Source organism: Nuphar pumila, chromosome 4 (genome assembly GCF_984573655.1).
Source record: "Nuphar pumila chromosome 4, dmNupPumi1.hap1.1, whole genome shotgun sequence".
Lineage (NCBI taxonomy): Eukaryota > Viridiplantae > Streptophyta > Magnoliopsida > Nymphaeales > Nymphaeaceae > Nuphar > Nuphar pumila.
In genome coordinates, this window is record NC_143252.1 from 122880655 (window position 1) to 122904797 (window position 24143).

Genomic DNA, 24143 nt, shown 5'->3' on the forward strand with positions numbered 1-24143 from the left:
CATCAGTTTAAAATAGATGATATTTTGAAAATATCTATTTTAAAAACAAAACACAATATTTTCAATAATATCACCAATATCTGTGACTACTGACTATGGTAAACAATCTGTTTCATGGATGATTGAAATAAGCCTACTATTTGTTCGGCATTATTGGCCCCGTATTACCTTAATCCCCCAACCATGTAGCTGAAAAGTTATCAACTCTTTTGCTAGGAATTGCAGAATACCAAAATGTTATTACTGTATACCATTTTTTTCAAGAACTGTATCAAGAAAAGAATGTGCAACTAAGCACTGGACAACTGACGCAGAGAGGTGACAAAAGGGCTCCGCTCATCAGGTAGGGGCGACTTGTGACCGTCACCCAGTTGACAGGATGTCATGGGTTCGAAACCCATAGGGGGCACCCTTTGTAGGAAGGTTGAGGCTGGATGTACTCTGGTGGGTAAGGGGGCCCCAAGGATTTTACCAACCTGAGGCCAGCCAATGTGCAGTTGGTGATGGGGGTTTTCCCTTGACCTAGCAAAAAAAAAAAGATTGTTGCAGTGTTATCAGTCCCAATGGTTGGCCTTCACACATCATGTGGATCATCCATCATCGAGATGGGCCGTCCACATGGGCTTCACATCTATGATCTGGACAGGAAAAGGCCCTCGAGAATGACATGAATTACCCCTTGATCTTTATTCCTTGTATCAGAACACAAAACGGCATCCAACGTTAATCATCTTGGTTGGTATCTTGGGAAGAAATGAATAAAATGTAAAGAAGCAAGGACATTTCATGAACCAAAAAAGTATCTTTGAATACTTTTTTCCCCTTCTTAATTGGTGTTCTCCTTCTATACAAGAAAATAGGCCAAGGCAACGCATCAACCGAACAGGCAGAAAAGGACCCATCTCTCTACAGCTCAATTATTTCCATAAAGAGACATATAACACACAAAGATCAAACGAGAAGAGGAATATGATACCAAAAATTATGTGAAGGGATGTCAAAGGATAAAAAGAATTCTTCAGTCCCCATCAAGCCATACTTCACGAAGTAGCTGGTACCTGATAGCATTCCCCCTATCATTAATGCTCATATCTTCCTGTAAACTTTGGCCAGTGGCATTCATCTGCGACGGTGAAGTTGGCATCTTATCAATGATGGAAGCGAGTGGGGAATCGAGCTCATCGAGCTCATCGTCGCTTATCTGGCATTTTCTCAGAACCAAAGAAGAGTTCTTTCTCAGTTTTATGTGGCTTTGTACATCTCCAATGATGTAGGATACTGATGGTGTTGGAGGTGGTGAGTACTTGATTGGAGCTGCAGTACATGGGTAGCTGATTGTTGGCTCGGTTCTGGCAGGTGGAACATGATCAAGAAAACTCTGCACATTTTACAGAAAAATTAATTAACACAGAATTAGTTGTGACCATTGGAGGATAATTCTAAGAACTCTAAAATCATAACTACTAAGATAAAAAAGTAGCTAACAAGAAAATGAAGACAATGAACTGCAACTATTTGTTCAGCATACAGCATGAGCTCTATCGAGGATTAAAGAAATCATCCATCCTAAGGATGAATTGGTGTAGTTTAGACAATCTTGAAAACAATCATCTGATAACAAACGAATGATCATGTTGATTGATTCACAAGTACCTCCAAAATATGGAATTCCTTCTTGGTTTTGGTAAGAGCTATTAAATAAGTGTAGGACCTCAACAAGCACATCAAAGTACATTCTTAAGGAGCCAATAGAGAGTTTTTTATAACATTTGAATAATATTCAATAGCAGTGCCAGTTGTTACAAGTCGACAAACATTTAGCTTCTAGAAATAACAAGGAGAAAACAGATTTTGCACTCAAAACGTGAATGGAACAAAAGCCAATAAAGCGGGTAATTTACAAAATACTAACCTCCGAATCAAGTGCTTCTAGAATGGCCTCAGGAACAGGTTCAGGACATAATTCATCAGGGACAAATTTCCGCAGAATTCGTTTTATGAGATGTGCAGCAAATGTGGGACATACCTTCATCCAGATGATCAAACTTGGATGAGTGAAGTTCAATAAGGGTTGGTTGGCTGAGAACAAAAGCAACCACAAACAAGAGACAAACCTCTTTCCTAATAGATTCATCCAAAAGCATATCCTTTGGAAGAATCAAGATATCACTCAAGGCATCAAGCAGATGGAAAGACTTGAATGATGTTTCAGGATTCTGTCCCTCACCATCATAGCAATTCTTATCTTCAAGAGAATCATCAGCATCGGCACCAAAAAGATCAGTCATCCATCTAGACCAGGTCCCAATCTGTACAACAGATATTGATAAATTCACACATTCTGAAGAAGACAACCATCAAAGAAAAAAATGATAGAATATGAAAACAGGCAGATTTTATTTTATTAGGTAATTTAACATTTTCTCCTACACCCATATCCATTGAATATTTTCAAGAGAGAATGAGACAGCGGTTTCCCAACAGGCTGTCTGCATCATGTTTTCATCAAGTGTCACATTATTATTTCTAGCTTCAAAAGCATGAAATCCTAAAAGTTAAAGATGACAGATTTTCTCTGCAACGACTGAGGATTTATTCAGTAGATATCTGACAAGTACAAGTTCTTTTAGTTGTGTGTCAATTGGTTAAATATTTTATGCACTTACTTTTCATTACATTACCAGATGTACTGAAAGAAAATTCACATGGAGTCAGACAGACGGGGCCACTGGGAAAATGGAGAAATGAAAATTTGTAACAAAACAATGAAACAGTGATAACAATCCAACAGGAACAATGTGATTCAACAATCAGTAACAGACAAATGTAAGACATTACTCACAGCATTTTTCAGTTGTGCACCCGCAGCAAAGCTTAAATTCCCACATGTAATTGGAAGAACCTTGGAACCAGTAATTGGATCAGAAATAGGGTCAGTTGGAATATCATCAGCTGATTCACGCAGAATGGCATTGAACATAGCTACATCCAGCCTAGCCACACATTGTTCCATAACCTGACAAAATAAATTAAAGAGAAAGATTAATCAATATTTGAAATTTCCATATAATTCTTTTGGCGTAATAACGTCAAATGTATACCATCAAGTAATAAATCCAAAACCAACTTAATGGCAAATAATCCTTTGGGATCTTCTGATAACAAAATGCCAATTTCTCTGTCTTATTTGGTAGTTGGGTTTGCAACAGAAAAGGAAAAACATTAGAAACCATCAGAGAGAGTTTTCATCCAAATCTTTTGTAGGTTTAGTAAGGGCTACACGTGAGTAAGAAGATTAACACCATACCAGTTTTGCCAGCACTGGCAAGCAACCACACTCATGACCTCCAGCTCGAGCAGGACAAAGCCTTTCAAAGGCATCTTGGAAAGCCTTCTTCCATAGGTTAATTGAGAAGTTTCCGCTCAGATCATGTGCTAAACTTGACATACTTCCAAAAGATTTTCTCAGTTGAACACTTCCCTCTTCAGTAGGATACTGCATGTATAGAGTCAAAATCTGGTAGCAGAAGCAACAGAAAAAGTAATTTGCAAATTAGAATCATACAGACAATAACTGAACATATTGAAGTGTGTGACTAACAAACCAAATAATAAAAAAATAAAAAACTGGGATGACCAACCTGCCACCAAATAGATTTGATTATTCGACTGAATATCCAGGATTCAATGTTCTCTATGGCAGCAGCAAGCGTGTTAGGATTCTGCCAATCTACCAACAATGGGCTGAATCCAGAAACATATTTCTTTTTCTCAGCAGAGGTTTCCTTCCATTTCAAGGTAGAATTTCTTCTTCTATTCCTTTTTTCATTGCCATTAGTCTCAATATATGGTCCACTCTGATTTTGCAAGTCCAAATCACCAAAGCCTTGAGAAATGATTGTCCTTAAGACAACTAAATTTGAAAACCAGTACATCAACCTGGCGAGAGAAGAGAAGCACCAAATAACCCAAGTTAGCAACTATATGGTACAGAAAGCAGTCAAAAGTCACAATGCATATACAATCATATATATTGTCATAATCCAGCATAACAAAAGTAGAACAGCTTAGCCACATGTTGCAATATTCTTAAGCTACCATTTATTCCCACAGTTCAGTATCCACATAAAGTAGGATTAAAGTACCAAAACATTGTTGAAATAATTTAATTAATAGACATAATTGTAAGGAAATGAGAATCTTCCACGAAAGTGAAAATGCTTGTAATCGGTGTATATTAAAAACATTACAACCATAACCTACAAAAGGGTATAAAAGGAATAACACAAAGATAAAAATAATAATCTTTTATTTCATAAGAAAATGCTTAAGAAGCATTGATTACAAAGGAGATGGGATCACCCCTATTTATACAAGTAGAGAGTGGGGGAAGAAGAGCACTTAATGAACTCTTCATAAAGAGTCGTTGGAGCAAGTCTAACAACTCTATTTATAGCCGTTAGACTAGCTTAACGGCTATACAACTAGTCAAGATCTAGTTGGATCTTGACTAGTTTAAAAGTCTAGTTCAAACAAAACTAGACAAAAAGAAAAGAAAAGAAAATAATAATAAATAAATAAATTATTATATTATATTATTATATTGTAAGGTTATACCGAGAAAAAGTGTAGCTACACAACATAGAGTCTTAATTTTAGATCTTAGAATTAGACAATGTCGCAAAAGGGATAGACATAGGATAGATCCTAGAATTAAGTGGTGGGCACTGAAAAGAGCTAAACAAGGAATGTTTTTAGAGCGGGTAGTTAAGGAAATTGATTGGTGTCTCGAAGAGGATTCAGAATCAATGTGGAATAAGACAATGGTCTGTACGAAGGATATCCTTTTGTCAGAGGGAATCCTGATCAAAAGAAGAAGGCGCACGTCGCCTATTCTACAAAGTTTTCAGATCATGGCAGTAGCTCTAATAGTAAGAAGAGCAAGAAAAACCGCAACAAGAACTCAGGGCATTCCAGGGCCGAAAGGACAAACTCAGCAGTCCAGAAGGAAAAATTTGTTAAGCCACAGCCCGTCCAGCCAGCACCTTAGTCAGAAGCAAAGCAACAAGAACAAAGTTGTTCAAAATAATCTGTAGGGCGTACTCTTCTGGGACGGGAACCTTCATTCTATTACAGGTGCTCCTCCACATGTGGATGAATTCGCTAGCCTTCTCATTCTCGTTCTGTTCCAGATTGTACAGATGGTTAAGAGTTGGTGATGCTTCAACATTGAACATGAAGCGCTCGATGAACAAGTTAACAACCTTATCGAACTCTCATAGTTCGATAGGATTAATGTGGTCCGCATACCATTTGGCCGCTACACCCTCTAGGCTGCGAGGAAAGCAAATGAATAACGCCCGGTTGTCTTTCCTGAAACGGCCGCACTCAGCATGCGAGAAGGATATTTATAGGCTTGCAAAGATGAGAGATAGGAAATCGAGAGATCTGGGTATGGTTAGATGTATCAAAGATGAAACACAAAGGGTTTTAGTCAAAGATAAGGAGATTAAGGAGAGATGGAAAGATTATTTTGATAAGCTATTTAATGAAAGTCATGCTCAGGATCTGGGAGACTTCTCCATTCCTTTTCATGAGATGAATCGTGACTTCATGCGCAAGATTCAAAAGAAAGAAATTGCAGAGGATTCAAAAAAAATGAAATCAAGAAGGGCAGTTGGCCCAGATGGTATTCCTATCGAGGCTTGGAAATGCTTGGGAGAGAAAGGTTTAGAATGGTCGACAAATCTTTTTAACAAGATTTGGCGAACAAATAAGATGCCTAATGAGTGGAGGAAGAGTACTTTGGTGCCTCTCTATAAGAATAAGGGTGATATACAAGATTGCACAAACTATCGTGGTATAAAACTCATGAGTCATACTATGAAACTTTGGGAGAGGGTGATTGAGTCTAGGTTGAGGAAGGTTGTCATGATATCGGAGAATCAATTTGGTTTTATGCGTGGAAGATCAACTATGGAAGCTATACATCTTCTTAGACAACTTATTGAGAGAAATAGAGAGAGGAACAAAGATTTGCATATGGTTTTTATTGATTTAGAGAAGGCATACGATAGAGTACCTAGGGACGTTCTCTGGTGGACAATGATGAAGAAAGGTGTTTCTCTCAAGTACATTAGTATAATTAAAGATATGTATGAAGGAGTAGTAACCAATGTCCGCACTTGTGGAGGGGTGACAACCAATTTTCCTATAACGGTTGGGTTACATCAAGGATCTGCTTTAAGCCCTTTCCTATTTGCTATAGTGATGGATGAGCTTACGAGACCAATTCAAGAAAATGTGCCATGGTGTATGTTGTTTGCTGATGATATTGTTTTGATTGATGAGTCTAGAGCTGGGGTTAATGCTAAGTTAGAATTATGGAGACAGACATTGGAAGCAAGAGGTTTTAAGTTGAGTAAGAGTAAGACAGAATACATGGAATGTCGATTTAGTAAGCAACGAAGTAGTGATGGGAGTGTAGTGAAGCTTGGTGAGCAAGAAATACCGATGGATGATTGTTTCAAATATTTGGGATCTATCATTCAAAAGTATGGAGAAATAGATGGAGATGCAAATCATAGGATAAAGGTTGGGTGGATGAAATGGAAGAGTGCAACTGGAGTGTTGTGCGATCGTAGAATGTCATTGCGGTTGAAGGGAAAGTTTTATAGGACGACTATTAGGCCCGCTTTACTATATGGTACGGAATGTTGGGCTGCCAAGAGACATCATATTCAAAAAATGAGTGTAGCTGAGATGCGTATGCTGAGATGGATGTGTGGAAATACAATAAAAGATAAGATTTGGAACGAGGAGATACGTAAGAAGGTAGGCGTTGCATCCATTGAAAATAAGATGAGAGAGAATCATTTACGGTGGTTTGGACATATTCGGCGAAGGCCTAATAATGCTCCAGTTAGAAGGATGGAGAAATGGGAAAATATATTAGTTAAAAGAGGTCGGGGTAGGCCTAGGAAGACTTGGATGAAGATGATAAGAAAGGATATGATTGCTTTGAACCTCACCGAGGACATGGCATTAGATAGAAATGATTGGAGGAGAAGGATTCATATGGAAGACCCAGAATGATTTTCTTTTTTGGTTCATATCGTCGACCCCAATTGTTTTGGGATGGAGGCGTAGTTGTTAACAACAACTACGCCTTCATCCCAAAACAATTGGGGTCAGCGATATGAACCAAAAAAGAAATTCATTTTGGGTCTTCCACATGAATCCTTTTCCTCCAATCATTTCTATCCAACGCCATGTCCTCGGTGAGGTTCAAAGCATTCATATCCTTTCCTATCATCTCCATCCAAGTCTTCCTAGGCCTACCCCGACCTCTTTTAACTAATATATTTTCCCATTTCTCCAACCTTCTAACTGGAGCATCATTAGGCCTTCGCCGAATATGTCCAAACCACCGTAAACGATTCTCTCGCATCTTATTTTCAATGGGTGCAACACCTACCTTCTTACATATCTCTTCGTTCCGAATCTTATCTTTTATTGTATTCCCACACATCCATCTAAGCATCCGCATCTCAGCTACACTCATTTTTTGAATATGATGTCTCTTGGCAGCCCAACATTCCGTACCATATAGTAAAGCGGGTCTAATAGTCGTCCTATAAAACTTTCCCTTTAACCGCAATGGCATTCTACGATCGCACAACACTCCAGTAGCACTTTTCCATTTCATCCACCCAACCTTTATCCTATGATTTACATCTCCATCAATTTCTCCATACTTTTGAATGATGGATCCCAAATATTTGAAATAATCATTCACCGGTATATCTTGCTCACCAAGCTTCACTACACTCCCATCACTACTTCGTTGCTTACTAAACCGACATTCCATATATTCAGTCTTACTCTTACTCAACTTAAAACCTCTAGCTTCCAATGTCTGTCTCCATAATTCTAACTTAGCATTAACCCCAGCTCTAGACTCATCAATCAAAACAATATCATCAGCAAACAACATACACCACGGTACATTTTCTTGAATTGATCTCGTAAGCTCATCCATCACTATCGCAAATAGGAAAGGGCTTAAAGCAGATCCTTGATGTAACCCAACCGTTATCGGAAAATTGGTTGTCACCCCTCCACAAGTGCGGACATTGGTTACTACTCCTTCATACATATCTTTAATTATACTAATGTACTTGAGAGAAACACCTTTCTTCATCATTGTCCACCAGAGAACGTCCCTAGGTACTCTATCGTATTCCTTCTCTAAATCAATAAAAACCATATGCAAATCTTTGTTCCTCTCTCTATATCTTTCAATAAGTTGTCTAAGAAGATGTATAGCTTCCATAGTTGATCTTCCACGCATAAAACCAAATTGATTCTCCGATATCATGACAACCTTCCTCAACCTAGACTCAATCACCCTCTCCCAAAGTTTCATAGTATGACTCATGAGTTTTATACTACGATAGTTTGTGCAATCTTGTATATCACCCTTATTCTTATATAAAGGCACCAAAGTACTCTTCCTCCACTCATTAGGCATCTTATTTGTTCGCCAAATCAAGTTAAAAAGATTTGTCAACCATTCTAAACCTTTCTCTCCCAAGCATTTCCAAGCCTCGATAGGTATACCATCTGGGCCAACTGCCCTTCTTGATTTCATTTTCTTCAAAGCCTCTGCAATCTCTTTCTTTTGAATCTTGCGCATGAAGTCACGATTTATCTCATGAAAAGGAATGGAGAAGTCTCCAAGATCTTGAGCATGACTATCATTAAATAGCTTATCAAAATAATCTTTCCATCTCTCCTTAATCTCCTCATCTTTGACTAAAACCCTTTGCGTTTCATCTTTGATACATCTAACCATACTCAAATCCTTCGATTTCCTATCTCTCATCTTTGCAAGCCTATAAATATCCTTCTCGCCTTCTTTGGTATCCAACTTGTCATAAACCTCCTTATATACCTTAGCCCTCGCATTTCGAACAACTTTTTTAGCTTCCTTCTTTGCTATCATATACTTCTTCAAATTCTCATTATCACGACTCTTACTTAGATTTCTATAACACTCTCTTTTAACCTTAATAGCTAATTTGACATCCTCGTTCCACCACGATGTATCCTTACCTAGTGGTGCACCGCCTTTAGACTCACCCAATACCTCCTTAGCTACTTTTCTCATACCACCCGCTATCTTATTCCACATTGATTCTGAATCCTCCTCGAGACACCAATCAACTTCCTTAACTACCTGCTCTACAAACATTCCTTGTTTAGCTCCTTTCAGTGCCCACCACTTAATTCTAGGATCTATCCTATGTCTATCCCTTTTGCAGCATTGTCTAATTCTAAGATCTAAAATTAAGGCTCTATGTTGTGTAGCTACACTTTCTCCTGGTATAACCTTACAATCGATGCAACAACCCCTATCTCTCTTTCTAAGTAGGAAAAAATCTATCTGAAAAAAATCTATCTGTTGTTGTTGCATTATATTATTATATTATTATATTATATATAATTACATTTTTATATTTTTAACACTCCCCCTCAAACTTACGATACAATGAGCGAAAGTTTGTTTAAGAGGAAATGATATTTAGGAGCGTATTTTGGTACTTAGTCATTTTATAATTTTGACAAAAAATTGGCTAAGGAGAGAAAAATCGTTTGAGGCTCGATTTTTAGACTAAAGTCTTTGAGTCTGGTCTTGACCCAGGTCTCATCGACAAGGTCAAGGCGAGCCAAACGAAGCGTGAGAAAGAGTTTTATTTTCGACTTTTAAATTCGAGCAAAAATCGGGTTATTTTTGGGCAAAATTCGGAATTTAATATTCGTGTAATATGTCGTTGGATGCGTCTCGGAATGCTGAGCGCAGCGATGTTTTACTTTCCTGAATTCGGGTTTCGGTTGACCCAAAAATCGCATTTTAAAAAAAAATTGAGCAATTTGTCGAAACGGACCTGAAGTTGGATTGGATTGGATCCAATGCATAAGATACGAATTATTATGGATTTGGATCTTACGTAGGACCCACTTTAATCTGGATTTAATCTAGATCTTGAACCATTTTCATTTTGGGTACAATTTGGATTTGTAGATCCGGATCCAAATCCAAGTCGCATAATTTTTCCAGCTTTAAATTGAATATAAAGCTTTAATTTGGGGTTTAATAAGATTAGGGAGCCTTCTGGATTAATTTGGCTATTTTTGAAAGTTTTTAGGTAATTTTAATTAATTAATAAATAAATAAATAAATAAATAATATTAATTTCGATTTTTTTATTTTTGGGCTGAGTGGGACTCTTTAAAGGAGTCCTTATTCTTACTTAAGAAAGAGAGTTTTAAAATAATTGAAAGTTTTAAAAAGAAAAAGTCAACTTTAAAGAGTTTCAAAAAAATATACATTTTTGGAAACAAGGTAGGGAAAGAGTCCCTTTTTGGGAACTCTTTTAGAAAGGGCGGGAGAAGTGGGGGCGTCACCCCCTCTCACCCTCTTTATATAAAGAAAAAGAAAAAAAAGAGAGAGAGGAGAAAGAAGGGAAAGAGGGAAAGGGAAAGAGAGATAGGGAAGGAGAGGAAGGAGGAAGAAGAAGAAGAGGGCTCTTCTTCTCCAGCCATCAACCTCTTTCCACCGTCGATTTCTTTGTTTTTCTCGTTTTTTCCGACCCACGCAAGGTATAGGTCTCCTCTTTTGATCCTAAGTGAGAAATCGAAATGTCGGTTGGATTCGATGCAATATCTTGGTTGGAAAATCTATGGGAAAAACATGTAAGTGCATGCTTTCCTTTGAACCCATGGAGGACGATCATGGCTGAATTTTTGTGTATTTTACCCCTTTTCATGAAATAAAAATTATGTCCATGTATAACAGAATTTTTATTCATGAAAAGAGTGGTCCTATGAGGGACCCCTATGCTAAATATTGATTTCCAATGGTGGATTTTGATGTGGGCTGTGTATATGCATACATATAGGCGTGGGAATAGTGTTATATGCATATATTTTTCAAAAAACATGTATGCAATGGCATGTTTATTGAAAACATTGAAATCTACATGCCTTCTTGCATAGGTATTCATGAGTAGGCTTAATACCCATATTACGTTTTATTTAGCATGTACATGGGTTTATTTGTTTGTGACCTAATGTAAATGAGATTCCAGCTTAAACATGCACATGTGGGTCATGGATTTGTAAACTCAGACACTCACGAATCTGATAACGTTTTAAAAGCATGTTTCTCATTCATATACATATGCATTGTTTTAAAGAAAAGGAAATTGGGTTGCTAGTGGACCTCTTTGTTCCTTTTGTTAGACCTCACGGTCTGGCCAGACAGGCCATCCAGGTCTGGTCAGACCTGGTGAGTATTGGCAAACCAGCCAGGCTCGGCTGGACTGGGTCCAGCCAGCCTGACAGGGTCTGCCAAGTAGCAGGGCTCAGCCGAGCCACTAGGCTGAGCCCGACTCAGGTCAAAGAAGAGGGGATGGGTTCCTATTTTCAAAAAAAAAATTGTAAAAAGAAAATTTTGTGTTCTGCTGGGAGGTCTGCCCAGCCCTGACAGCACTCACACAGGCCCGGGTTGGGCCTGTGCACGGGCTGTCAGGCCCAGCTGATAGGCTCGGCTAGTCCGGGGCTGGCAGGGTCCTGCCAGGCCCAGTCCTGCCTTGGGCAGGACTGTGACAGGCCCGGCAGCTCACTGCCAAGCCCGGCCAGGGTCTATCCAGACCAGACCCAGCCGACTAAGGTCGGCTGGGCCTGTTTGGATGTAATAAACAAAAAAAATAGTTTGGATTCGGGTCGGATCCGGATCCGGACCCGGACCCGGACCCAAAGGGAGGCACCGCCTCCCGTGTTTTTAACACAGGGAGGCAGGGGTTTCAAAGATAACCCCCGCCCCCCTTCTTCCTCTCTCGGTCTCTCTCCCCCGACCGACTCTCCCCTCTGCGACCTCGCTGGCGACGCTCGCACGCCGACGAGCTTTCCTCAGGCGACCCCCTCCAGGTATGTTCCCTTCGTCCCTCTTCTCCTTCTTCGTCTGTCTCTTCTCCCTCACTTCTCTGTTGCGCAGGGAGGGGCTGAGCCGCCTCCCTGCCTCCCTCAATCGCAAGGGAGAGGCAAAGCCCCCTCCTTGCTGCCTTAAAACCCCATGGGCGGGGCAGACACCCTCCCTGCGATGGGTTTTGCAAGGGAGGGGCCCAGGCCCCTCCCGATGCCTCTGTTAGTAGGGGAGGGGTCGAGCCCCTCCCTATGTGCTGTTATGGGGGAGGGGGTCGAGTTCCCCTCCCTGCACCCTGCGTCTCATGACGGCAGGGGAGGGTCGAACCCTCCCTGCTACCTTTGACGGCAGGGGAGGGTCGAGCCCTCCCTGCTGCCTCTTTTGGCCAGGGAGGGGCTGCGCCCCTTTCCCTTTGCTCGCCGATATCCGGGAAGGGGCATAACCCCTTCCCTTTGTTTTTCCATTTGACAGGGGAGGGGCCCGACCCCCTCCCTATTCTCTCTGCTCCCTCTGTCACGGCAGGGGAGGGGCCGAGCCCCTCCTCCCTGCCTCCTGTTACGACAGAGGAGGGGCTAGCCCCCCTCCTCTCTATCCCCTCTGTCATGGCAGGGGAGGGGCCGAACCCCTCCTCTCTGCTCCCTTTTAGGCAGGGGAGGGGCTGAGCCCCCTCCTTGCTCCCTTTTAGGCAAGGGAGGGGCTGAGCCACCTCCTTGCTCTCTGTTATGGCAGGGGAGGGGCTGAGCCCCCTCCCTGCCCTTTCGTTCGGCAGGGGAGGGGCTGAGCCCCCTCCCTGCTTCGTGATACGGTAGGGGAGGGGCTGAGCCCCTCCCTGCTTTTTGTTTTGACAGGAGAGGGGGTTGAGCCCCTCCCTGCTCTTTGTTACGGCAAGGGAGGGGGGCGAGCCCTCCCTGTGCCTCTTTTCTCGTTAGGCAGGGGCATCGCCCCTGCCTTCGCTGTTTTTCGGCAGGCCGGGGCAAGCCTCCTTGCCTTGCTTTTCATTGGCATCGAGCGGGCCTCCGTTCGTTGTTGAAAGGCAACGTGCGGCCTCCTGCTTCCCCCTTAGTGGCTTGCGGGAAAGGGCCTCGCTTCCTTGCTCTCTTGGCTGGCAGGGCGAAGCCTCCCTCGTTGTCTTCTTCGGGCAAGGGTGCGACCCCCTGCCTCCTCGGAGTCCGCTGACAGCAAGTCAGCAGGGGCTCACAGCCCCTGCTTCGGCTTCTTGCGCTTATAGCAGGTGCGCATGCGCACGATGCCCCTGCCTCTGTTTCCCTTACGTCAGGGTGGCGATGGTGCCTCTGACTTTCTATTTTGGTATTAGCTTGCTAAGATCGTTACTTTTGCAGCTCGTACGACGGATCCCGCTCGCGCTCTGCGACCCGAGCCGCCAATCGCGTACATCCGCGGACGACAACAAGCTTGCAACTTTCAAAGGTAGGGAAAGATTGCAAAGAAGACTTGGACAATTGAATTGAGTTCAATTAACTAAAAAAGACAATTAAATAAATATATATGAATATATATATATATATATATCATATATATTTATACGAGTACGCATTTAACTCAAGGACGCGGTTTCGCGATCCTTGTCCTTTACTTTGCCGTCGTGCATCACGCAAAGGTTCTGCGTTGCACTCCTGCTTACGGTCTTTACTTTGCCGTTGCGCGTTGTGCCGGGGGTTGCGTTGCACTTCTGATTGCCACCTTTACTTTATCGTCGCGCTTGGCGCTTAAGCTCTTGCCTTTGCATATGCGTTGGTATTGCCTTGCTTTTGCAGATGATGTGCAGGTTCTTGCTCTTTGCGTATGCCTTAAAGGCATCCTCGTGGAGGATGCAAGAGATATCTATCACTCACTCTTGCAACAAGAGTTCAGTTGGGAGTTGGCGATACATCCTCGTCTAAGGAGAGGGATACCTCGCAAGGATCCTGGCTCTTCGTGCGTGCAGTCTTGCAGAGTCGACTTGAGGTTTCAGGGAGCTGCGCAAAAGCATCAAAGACTGCTCCAAATCGAAGCATTTGGAAGGATGCGACTGGTTGGTTCTGCTCGCCTTTTTGGCATATCTCGGGTGATCCCGAATTGGGGGTTCAAGCGAACTTCTTAGCGGGTGTTCTGTTGAGAAACCCGTATCCCGTTTATCGAGGCCGGTATCGAGTCATGCGAGACATGTAGATACCCCGATAGCGGATGTGATTCGAGATAATCACATGCATAATGTTGGCACAAGGTACTGTTGTTTCAAAAGATAAAGTAAAGTAGATAAACTTTACATCTTTGTGAAACACTCCTGTTGAGGCTTCAATTGAGGAGCTATACCCCCCTTCATCCTAGAGTACTTGTAGTCGTGCACGACACGTCTAGTACTGCGATGATCGGATGAGACGGTCGTGCGACCTCGAACAACGCTAAATGCAAAATGTTGTAATCACATAAATGGCCTCACATTCGCCTTCACAGGCAAGATGCTCGGGTGGTTTAAATACCACAGCATAGAATGGGTCGTTAGTTAAGCAACCCCTAACGTACCTATTCGCTTCTTTGTGTCTGTCAAGGGAGAGGACAGAGCGGTACAAACTCCAATGGACAGGTTGTTAACAACCACCCTACGGGCAACGATCCGGCCTCCCCAGTCATTGGAGTTAGGGGAAAGGGGCTACATTAGTTAGCTCAACACTTCTGCAGAAGTTGGATGCGTCCGTGTCACAACCTCTTTTGGGGAATCCTCTCTCGGCTAAAGCCGTCCCTTTGGAGCGAACTCAACTAGCTATTCGGGTTATCGAAAATACATAGAATAACAGACGCCCGAACTAGTTTCAGTTGGGTCTACGTTTTTGCCTGCGCGTACCCGCAGGTTCGTAATTATCGAAACATAAGGTCTGTTCACACTGGTCGTTGAGTCGTGAGCTTCGCTTGCACTACTGATTCGCTTGCACTACTGCTTCGCCTGCACTACTAATTCGCTTGCTTGCTCGATAGTTCAATATGCTACTCGTTGAGCTGTGTACGCCTGTCAAGGCGTTACTCTAGTTGGTTAAACTGCTTACGCAGTTCTTTGCGGAGTAATAAGGAGTTTCTCATACTAGTTAAATGCTTATAATAGTAGCATTATGCCAGTTGCTACATATTAGCATGTGACTTGCTTTATCCTTTGGTCGAACTGTTTGGTGCTTATTGTAGCGTAGCACTTGTCGGCTTGCATCTCTTATGATTGATGTGATTGCATACAGCTCGTAATCTACGAACTGGTGGCAACTAGGATTGATGTGGCCGCTTGTCTTATAAGCTGCTTACATATTGTGATATAAATGTTGCCGTATGATTGCTTATGAATGGTTTGTGATGTAATGGTTTATGCCTTACGATTAATTTAATTACTTGTTGATGGACTGAGCCATTCTATGGTAATTATATGTTTTACGAGCATTGTCATGAGTGCTTGTCTTATTCAGTTGTTTTGTTTGGCTGACGGGTAGAGTTAGTTACCCTTCGCCCATAGAATCAACTGAATTGCCATATCTGCGCGTTCTCATGTGTCGTTTACACATGCTTTGAGGGCCTATTTGAGGATTGTAATATTCCTCGTGGCAATCATACGATGCGTAGGATTATATGCTTCTGCACGGAGTGATACAATGCATATTGCTGATATACATGCTTGTGCCCATATTGTGGCTACTGACCTCGAGAGCAGTCAACTGTTCGGAGCAGTCGATTGTATAGACGCGTGTATCACCGAGTAGGGTGTCTGACGAGCACCTGATCTCCAAAGGATTATCTGCGAGGGCGTGTATGATCAAGACCAGGTACCCGGCTAGAGTGGTAGATTCTCTGTGAGGATGTACACTGTCCACGAATGGGTAGCCGCAAGGACGGTGAACTCCTGTGAGGAAGTGTATGGTCCAAGATCAGGTATACCATCTAGAGCGGAATTCCTTGTGAGGTTATACATTTCCCAGACCAGGTGATCCGGCGTTGATCTTGTTGTTGTATTAGTAGCTATCGACCCCAAGAGCGGTCTTTTGTGTTGATGCGTGTATCGTAATGATTTTCATTGGATATGGCATATGTTGGGGATCGGTTTCCCAAAGGTTTCGCTGTGAGGTTATACATTTCCCAGATCGGGTGACCCGGCTAGAGTGGGAGATCTCTGTGAGAATGTACACTGTCCACGAATGGGTAGCTGCAAAGACGGTGAACTCCTGTGAGGAAGTGTAGGGTCCAAGATCAGGTATACCCTCTAGGGCGGTAATTCCTTGTCCGGTCGTATATCTCTTGGACCAAACGATCCGACGTGGATCTTGTGTTTTCGCTTACCATAAAAAGTTATGGTGAGCTGTGTCGATCTTCTGAGATTGTTTGTGATAGCCAACTATGAATTCATAGTTTCAGCTTTCTGTTTTAGCATGATTACATGCATGACTCAGATGTGAGAATCAGATCGTTAGTGATTTGAGTTAGTGATCATGTTTTGGACCTTCTACGGAAGGGTGAGCTTCTCTGAGGAAGTATGACGCCTTAGTGCGTCATAACCGGTGAGGGTTAGCCGCGTAAGACTTTGAGAGATGAGAATAGGTTAAGGTTGTTCAGGACGACGCGTTTGTTAGAAGTAGTGAGCGACAAACGATGTCCTGATGGTGATTAGATGCAGAGACCTCGTTCTAGGAACGAGGACAAGCTTGTTGCGTAGTAGTTCTCAGCTTACGATCAAATGGATCGTATGCTGCGTTGGTCAGTTGCACTGCTTACTTGCTTTGAACTGCTTACCTGCGTTAAACTGCTTATTGTTTGCACTACTTACGCATTTGCACTGCTTACTCGCTTGCACTACTTACTCGCTCGCACGCCTTATTCGCTTGTACTGCTTACGTGTTTGTACTATTCACCTGCTTGTATTGCTTACCTGTTTAACTGCATATCTGCTTTAAACTGCGTAGCCTACTGAATTAAATGTACTTAATTCAGTTCCTTGTAGTCTCTCTTGTGCACCTACTAGTTTTTCGCGAAACTAACACATTCCATGGGTACAGGTGATTATTAGGTACACTACGGGTGATGGCGCGATTGCAAGATGGCTTCAAGACTTCTTCTTCCTGCTCTTAGCTCGCGTCCTGGACGCTTGGGTTTGTATCGGATTTCCCTTAGGATATCCGAATCTTGTCAGTTTCGGTTCTTTTAGCTAACATGCCCAAAGTTGTCAGCTTGCCTTATGATTTATCAAAGAAAAATCTTCCGCTGATTTCATAAACAAACTCTGAAGGAAAGAGATATTTCTAGTCTCTTGCCTGTTTTTCTGAAAAGGTTCGCAAGTTTGAAATTTGGGGCGTTACATTGGATCCCCAGGTAAACCTCTTGAAGAGAAAAAAAAAAGCTTCCTGCATGTGCTGTGTAGACAGTGATGTTCATTTCAGTGAGAAACAGTTTATTTACAGTATGTACTGCGAGGTGTGTACGTGCATTTCAAAATGGAGCAGTGCATGTACAGCTATATATGCGCTTGAAGAAGAAAAAGATTATGCATTGATGTTTATCTTAAATGGAAACGGTGCATTGATAGTTACATATGCACTTGGTAAAATGTGCATTTATGTTTGTTCCAATGAAAAACATGCATGGACAAGTATGTATGCACATGACGGAAACATGCATCCACATGTATATGCAAGTTTATTGATATCATGCAATTGACATGAACATGCACGATAGAAGGGAATAGGCATTTACATGAGTACTTACACTCAAAGAAATAATGCACTTGACATAATTATGCATATGAATTAAGTAAATACATGCTTATAAATGCTTTGCTCCATACGCATGATGAAGGTTTGCATATATTATTGTGCATTTGAAACATGTGATTTGCGTTATATATGTCACATTACTATGGTTTTTGCATATGGTGTATCGACGATCCAAATAAATCATCGCAGGCCTGAAGAGCCTTAAACACTAGATGCTCCTTCATTATTTACTTTTAAATGCATCACAAAAAGTATATTTATTTTTATTGCACTGTTTCAACGGGCAGGAGTCCCGTGATAACTTTCGCAGGGGTAGATGCGAGCTTTTGATTTTGCTTTTGCATGCTGAATTGCAAAACTTAATAATTGGTTTTTAATAAAAAGATAATGAATAAGAACAGTGTAATATATGTTCTGAGATCTCCATCGAAAGAATGAGCATCTTAGAGATTCGGTTTTGAGGGACCACGAGGATACAAAAACTCTATGTGCACTAATGATTACCTCTAAACCCGATATTGAGGTTCTTTCTCTTAACTACGGTTTTAGGAAGAGTCTGTCACTTGATATTGGGGTGGTATGTTAGACACAGCTGTTGTTTTGGTATACCAAGAAAATAACACTATTAGATGTGGAGGTCCTTAGTGTCCCGACATTAGATATAGAGGTCTAATGTTTCGAAGATGATTCGGTCGAAGGCTAACTTTGAAACCCAGTAATAAAATATAACTTGTGTGCTAAATTACTCTGGAAACCCTACTTAACCTCGAGAGATTGTACCTGTTTGGTGTATCCACGAACAACGATAATTAAAAAGAGAAACTTAAATTGTGTACATTTAATAGGAACATGCATATAAAAGTAAACTATAATGAAAGATAATAATTTACTCATGCATTGCATTAAAGTCGTGCATATTCCTACTATCTATGTCACATGAGTGCAGGTGCGGGTTGCAGGGGTGCGGCACTTTAAAAAAAGTTGGGTGCAGAAGTACGGCAAAAATAATATATATATATATATATATATATATATATATATATATATATATATATATAAAGTCCAAAAGTTGAACATTAATGACCCTAGGTGTGGTCAACGCACCCAGGGACAGTTGTCTCATCTGTCCGAGGAAAACCCACGATTTTACAAAAAAAATGGACCCGGACCCGGACCGGAACCGAGTCCCGGGAAAACCCTTTAAAAAAATTTTAACGCTCGCGCTGATAAAGGAAAACCCTACTGGTCATTTTTTTCCCCTCTACTGATAAGGGAAACCCCTTTGGGGTTTTCCGATTTACATCCTCCTGTTCCCTTTAAATCACGCAAGGGTGAGAGGAAAGCCCTCACCCCTGCGCTCCTCCTCCTCTCCCTCTTGATTGTGTAATCTCTCTCGCTCCAAGCGTGCGACCGAACCCCGACGCCGATGACGTCGGCTCTCTCTCAGGTACGCATCTCCTTCTTCTCCCCTTCTCTTCTTTTTCTCTTTTTCTTCTTTTCTTCTTTGTCTCCTTCTATTTGCTGAAGGGCCGGCAGGAGGCCGGCGGCTCCTTGTCGTGCCCTCCCCCTTTCTCTCTACGTTCGCTGGAAGGCCAGCGGCCCCTTGCCACGTCCTTCCCCTCTCTCTCTGCGTTCACCGGAAGAAAAGTCGGGACACAAATGACCTCGCACCGAGGGTCCTGTTGACTGCACCGGGTGTCGCACCCGCACACGCACCCTCGTCGCGTCGCATCGACGCGGGTGTGGCACCCAGTTTGCCAAGTCCCTGTGACATAGCCTGCTATGCATTAGATCATGTATGTTTACCTGTTCCCTTAACTGTTAAATGTTGATGAATGCATAATGTTGTTCCCTAAAGCATCTTAAATGGTTGTTTTGCTTAAATGGTGATCTCTGTTGTTTATTAAATGTTTTCTCATACTTAATAGTTGTTCTTTATTGCATGAATGCTTAATTGAATTATGAATTTATCATAATTGCGTACCTCTAAGTTATTGCATGAATTCTTATCTGTATTCTTTATGCTCATTTATTTTATTAGAGGTACGTGTACGCAGAATTTCTCGAATTTCTGATACTCTTACTTTTGTGGTTTTCGCAGCCGCAGGAGATCAGTGAAGCGACTAGCTTCCGAGAGAGCTACGAGTGTCACACTTTTACTAGACATTTCACAGAGAGACGGTGTGGCTCAGTTTTCTTTTATTTACTTTTATGTCATTTAAATAACTCTAATATGTCTTTTGCAATTATTGTTAAATACTCTTTTTTCGTGATTAATAAATAATGAGTTGTTCTTGTGGTGTGTTTGGTTATCCAATTGAGAGTGAAACTGTAAAGGCCCCGGGTATCTGGGAGTATTTCCGCAATTGATTTTAAAAAAAAAAATCTGTATTTTTATGGGGTATGAGTTGGGGTCGTTACAGGAGCAACGAGAGGTTTGGTAAAGAAACATAGTGACATTTCATTTCAATATGTTTGGTGCATTTATGAAATGTTCGGTTGCCGGCAATATAGATCGCACTCTTGTTGTCAAGACACATGTGTGAAGCTTATGCAACTTCAACTCTCATGTCGGCCAGCAGACATCTGAGCCAAATAATTTTCATTATCGTGGTGGTCATGACTCAGTATTCAGCTTCGGTGGACGAAATAAAGACTTTCTACTACTTTTTGCACTAAAATCAAGGATTCACCTAAGAAAACACAAAAACCAGTTGTTGAGTACCTATTATTGGGATCACCTCCCCAGTCAGCATTAGTATAAGTAATTAAATCCAACGAAGATGAAGCAGACAAGAAGAGACCGTGTGAAAGGGGAGACTTAATGTATCTAACAATATGCAAAACTACTCACATGTGAACAAAAGTGAGAGCGTGCTGAAATGGGCTAGTTGTGTGTACAACGTGTGCCATATCAGGTCCAGTAATGAAAAGATAGGAAAGTGCTCTAATAAAGAGTGAGATCATCAAGAGGTTCTCCATCATCAATTCTTATTTTGATGTTGACAACTTCTAGAGTATCCACTTTCTCATCATCTATAATTTCAGACCTGAAAATAATATCAAAAGTGAATTTAGATTGAGATAATAAAAACCCTCGAGGGGAATAAGCAACTTCAATACTTAAGAAATATCTCAATGAACCTAAATCAGTTATTTCAAAATGATTTTTAAGAAGTTTTTTAATGTTTTCAACTGCCTGTTTGTCGCCTTCGATGATAATCATGTCATCCACACAGAAATCTTAATAAATAAAGCAATGTCAGTCAAATAAGTTATAAATCCAATATCAAGCATAACATGACTAAACCTGGCATAGTAGGCTTTTGGTGCCTGTTTAAGATCGTAAAGAGTTTTTTCTAAATAAAGAGCTTTACCCTTAGGGATACTAATACCAGGTGGTACTTCCATATAAACTTCTTCAACTAGGTTTCCATTGAGAAAACCATTCTTGACATCCATTTGAAATATGGGTCATTTTTTAATAGATACTAAGGCTATTAGTATCCTGACGGTGGTCTTCCGGGTAACTAGAGCAAAAGTTTCTTTGTAGTCGATGTCGTACTCTTGAGAATACCCCTTATCCACTAATATGACTTTATGCTTTTCAAGAGTTACCTACTCTGTATAGTTTTTGGCTTGAGTATAGGATGAAGGTTCTATATATGAGTGTATTAATGCAATAAATGCCTTATATGTGGGTGAAAAGGATTCGTAGGATACAAATTTTCTGGAAGGTTTAGAAATTCTAAATGACCTGGTTTGTACTTCTAAGTATTTTTCCATTGCATATGGAAGATTGGATTTTCTACGTCTTGAGTATTATAAACTGGTGTCCCTATGAGTTTGCTCTTCTTTAGCAACATTATGTTTAGAAAACTAGATGACATAAAGACAAAAAATAAAAATAAAGGAAAAAAATTACAGAAAAGAAAGAAATGAAAAATGTATTTATATATATATAATAATATAATATTATTATATATACATATATGTACAGTTTTACATTTTAACACTCCCCCTCAAACTTATGGTACAATAAGCGAAAGTTTGTCTAAGAGAAAGTGAAATCAGGGAGCAGCGAGAGGCTTTGTAAAGAAGTCTGCTAACTGATATTCTGAAGTGACATATGGCAGATCAATTATCCCGTGTAGATATTCCTCTCTGACGTAGTGACAATCCATTTCGATGTGTTTGGTGCGTTCGTGGAATGTTCTGTTACTGGCAATGTAGATCGCACTTTTGTTGTCACAACACATTTGTGAAGCCTTTGTTGCTTCAACTCCCATGTCAGCAAGCAGTCGTCGGAGCCAAACTATTTCCATGGTCGTGGTTGCCATGGCTCTGTATTCAGCTTCGGTGGATGAGAGAGATACCTTCTGCTGCTTTTTACACCTCCACGAGATTAATGATTCCCTAAAAAGACACAAAAGCTAGTGGTTGAGTGTCTGTTATTGGGATCACCTCCCCAATCAGCATCAGTATATGCAATTAAATCAAGAGAAGAGGAGGAAGATAAGAAAAGTCCTCGTGAAAGAGAGGACTTGATGTATCTGATAATACGCATGACTGCTCCCATATGAACAGAAGTAGGAGCATGTTGAAATTGACTTGCTGTATGAACAGCATGTGCTATATCTGGTCTGGTAATGGATAGATAGGAAAGTGCCCCGACAAGCTGTCTGTAAGGAGTAGGGTCTGCAAGAAGTTCTCCATCATCAATCTTCATTTTAACATTAACAACTTCTGGAGTGTCGACTTTCTTATCATCAGTAATACCAGACCTGAAAACAATATCAAAAGCAAATTTAGTCTGAGATAATAAATATCCTCTAGGAGAATAAGCAACTTCAATGCTTAAAAAATATCTCAACAAGCCCAAATCAGTCATTTCAAAATGAGATTTAAGAAGTGTTTTGATTGTTTCAACTCCCTGTTTATCGCTTCCGGTGATGATCATATCATCCACATAGAGAAGAAGCACAATGATCCCTACATCAGAATTCTTAATAAACAAAGCAGTGTCAGTTAAACAGAATTGAAAACCAATATCAATCATAACACGACTAAACCTATCATACCAAGCTTTTGGTGCTTGTTTAAGTCCATAAAGAGCTTTTTCTAAGCGAAGGACTTTACCCTTAGGAATACTTAGACCAGGAGGGGGTTCCATATATACTTCTTCAACTAGCTTTCCATTTAAAAAAGCATTTTTGACATCCATTTGAAAAATAGACCATTTTTTGATAGAAGCTAAGGCAATTAAGGTTCGGACAGTAGTCATACGAGCCACCGGAGCAAAGGTTTCTTCATAATCAATCCCATATTCTTGGGCATAACCTTTGGCTACTAAACGAGCTTTATATCTTTCAAGAGTACCATCACTCTTGGTTTTAATTTTATAAACCCATCGACATCCTATAGTTTTCTTCCCTGGAGGAAGATCTTGAATATTCCATGTAGAAGCTTTTTCAAGTGCATCTAATTCAGCTTTCATGGCTTCTAACCATTTAATATCATTTTTTGCTTGAAAATATGTGGATGGTTCTTCATATGAGTGAATTAATGCAATAACTGCCCTATATGTGGGTGAGAAAGACTCGTATGATACAAACTTTCCTAGAGGCCTCGAGATTCGGGTTGATTGTCTAGTTGGAATGTTAGAATATTTCTCAAGTGCACATGGAGGATTAGACTCTTGTCGCCTGGAATATTGAATACTAGTATCTCTATGAACTTCTTCATTTTCAACATTAAGATCAATAATTCTTTGATCATCATCAAAGTTACAGTCAAGGTCATATTCATCAGATGTTGATGTTAGATCTAGCAAAAAGGAGTACTCAGTGACGTCTTTTAATTTTCTAAAATCAAAGAAGCTCTACTTTTCAAGAAAGGAAACATTTCTAGACACATATAGTTTATTATTTTTGAAGTCAAAACATTTATAACCTTTCTGGTTTTCAGCATATCCTAAAAAGGCACAGGGAATCGCACGAGGGGAAAGTTTATCATTTTTGTCAGTAAATATGAAACATTTGCACCCAAATATTCTTAGTCTAGAGTAGTCTGGAGAAATGTTCATAAGTTTTTCAATGGGAGTGATATTTTGTAACGAAGAAGATGGCATCCTATTAATGAGATAGGTGACAGTTAAGGCAGCTTCTGCCCAAAAGTCTTTCGGGACTTGATTTGCTATTAATAAAGTCCTAGTGGTTTCTATAATATGGTGATGTTTTCGTTCTGTCAGTCCATTTTGTTGAGGTGTATAAGGACAAGATCTTTGATGTGTGATGCCATGCAATTTAAGATAATTTTGAAAATCTGTGGATAAAAACTCTCCCCCTGAATCTGTGCGAAAAATAGTAATATCATTTTGAAACTTGTTTTTAACCATATTATGAAAAGTTTGAAAG

The 24143-nt window shown here is 40.8% G+C and overlaps 1 protein-coding gene across 2 annotated transcripts in view; it reads right to left on the reverse strand.

Annotated features, from left to right (window-relative positions):
• Positions 1 to 816: 816 nt before the first annotated feature.
• The window catches only part of LOC149840877 (uncharacterized), a 39780-nt gene continuing 16453 nt past the window's right edge, over positions 817 to 24143 (reverse strand). The window contains exons 3-8 of one of the 2 annotated variants that reach the window (XM_090004573.1): positions 3642 to 3939; positions 3308 to 3517; positions 2843 to 3016; positions 2115 to 2309; positions 1913 to 2026; positions 817 to 1378 (exon numbers count right to left, since the gene is read on the reverse strand). In XM_090004573.1, the coding sequence (XP_089860699.1) occupies positions 1019 to 1378; positions 1913 to 2026; positions 2115 to 2309; positions 2843 to 3016; positions 3308 to 3517; positions 3642 to 3939 (1351 nt within the window). In that variant the 3' untranslated portion in view covers positions 817 to 1018. Of the gene's footprint in view, positions 1379 to 1912; positions 2027 to 2114; positions 2310 to 2842; positions 3017 to 3111; positions 3179 to 3307; positions 3518 to 3641; positions 3940 to 24143 lie in introns of those variants that run through there. The other variant, XM_090004574.1, reaches the window with a different exon arrangement.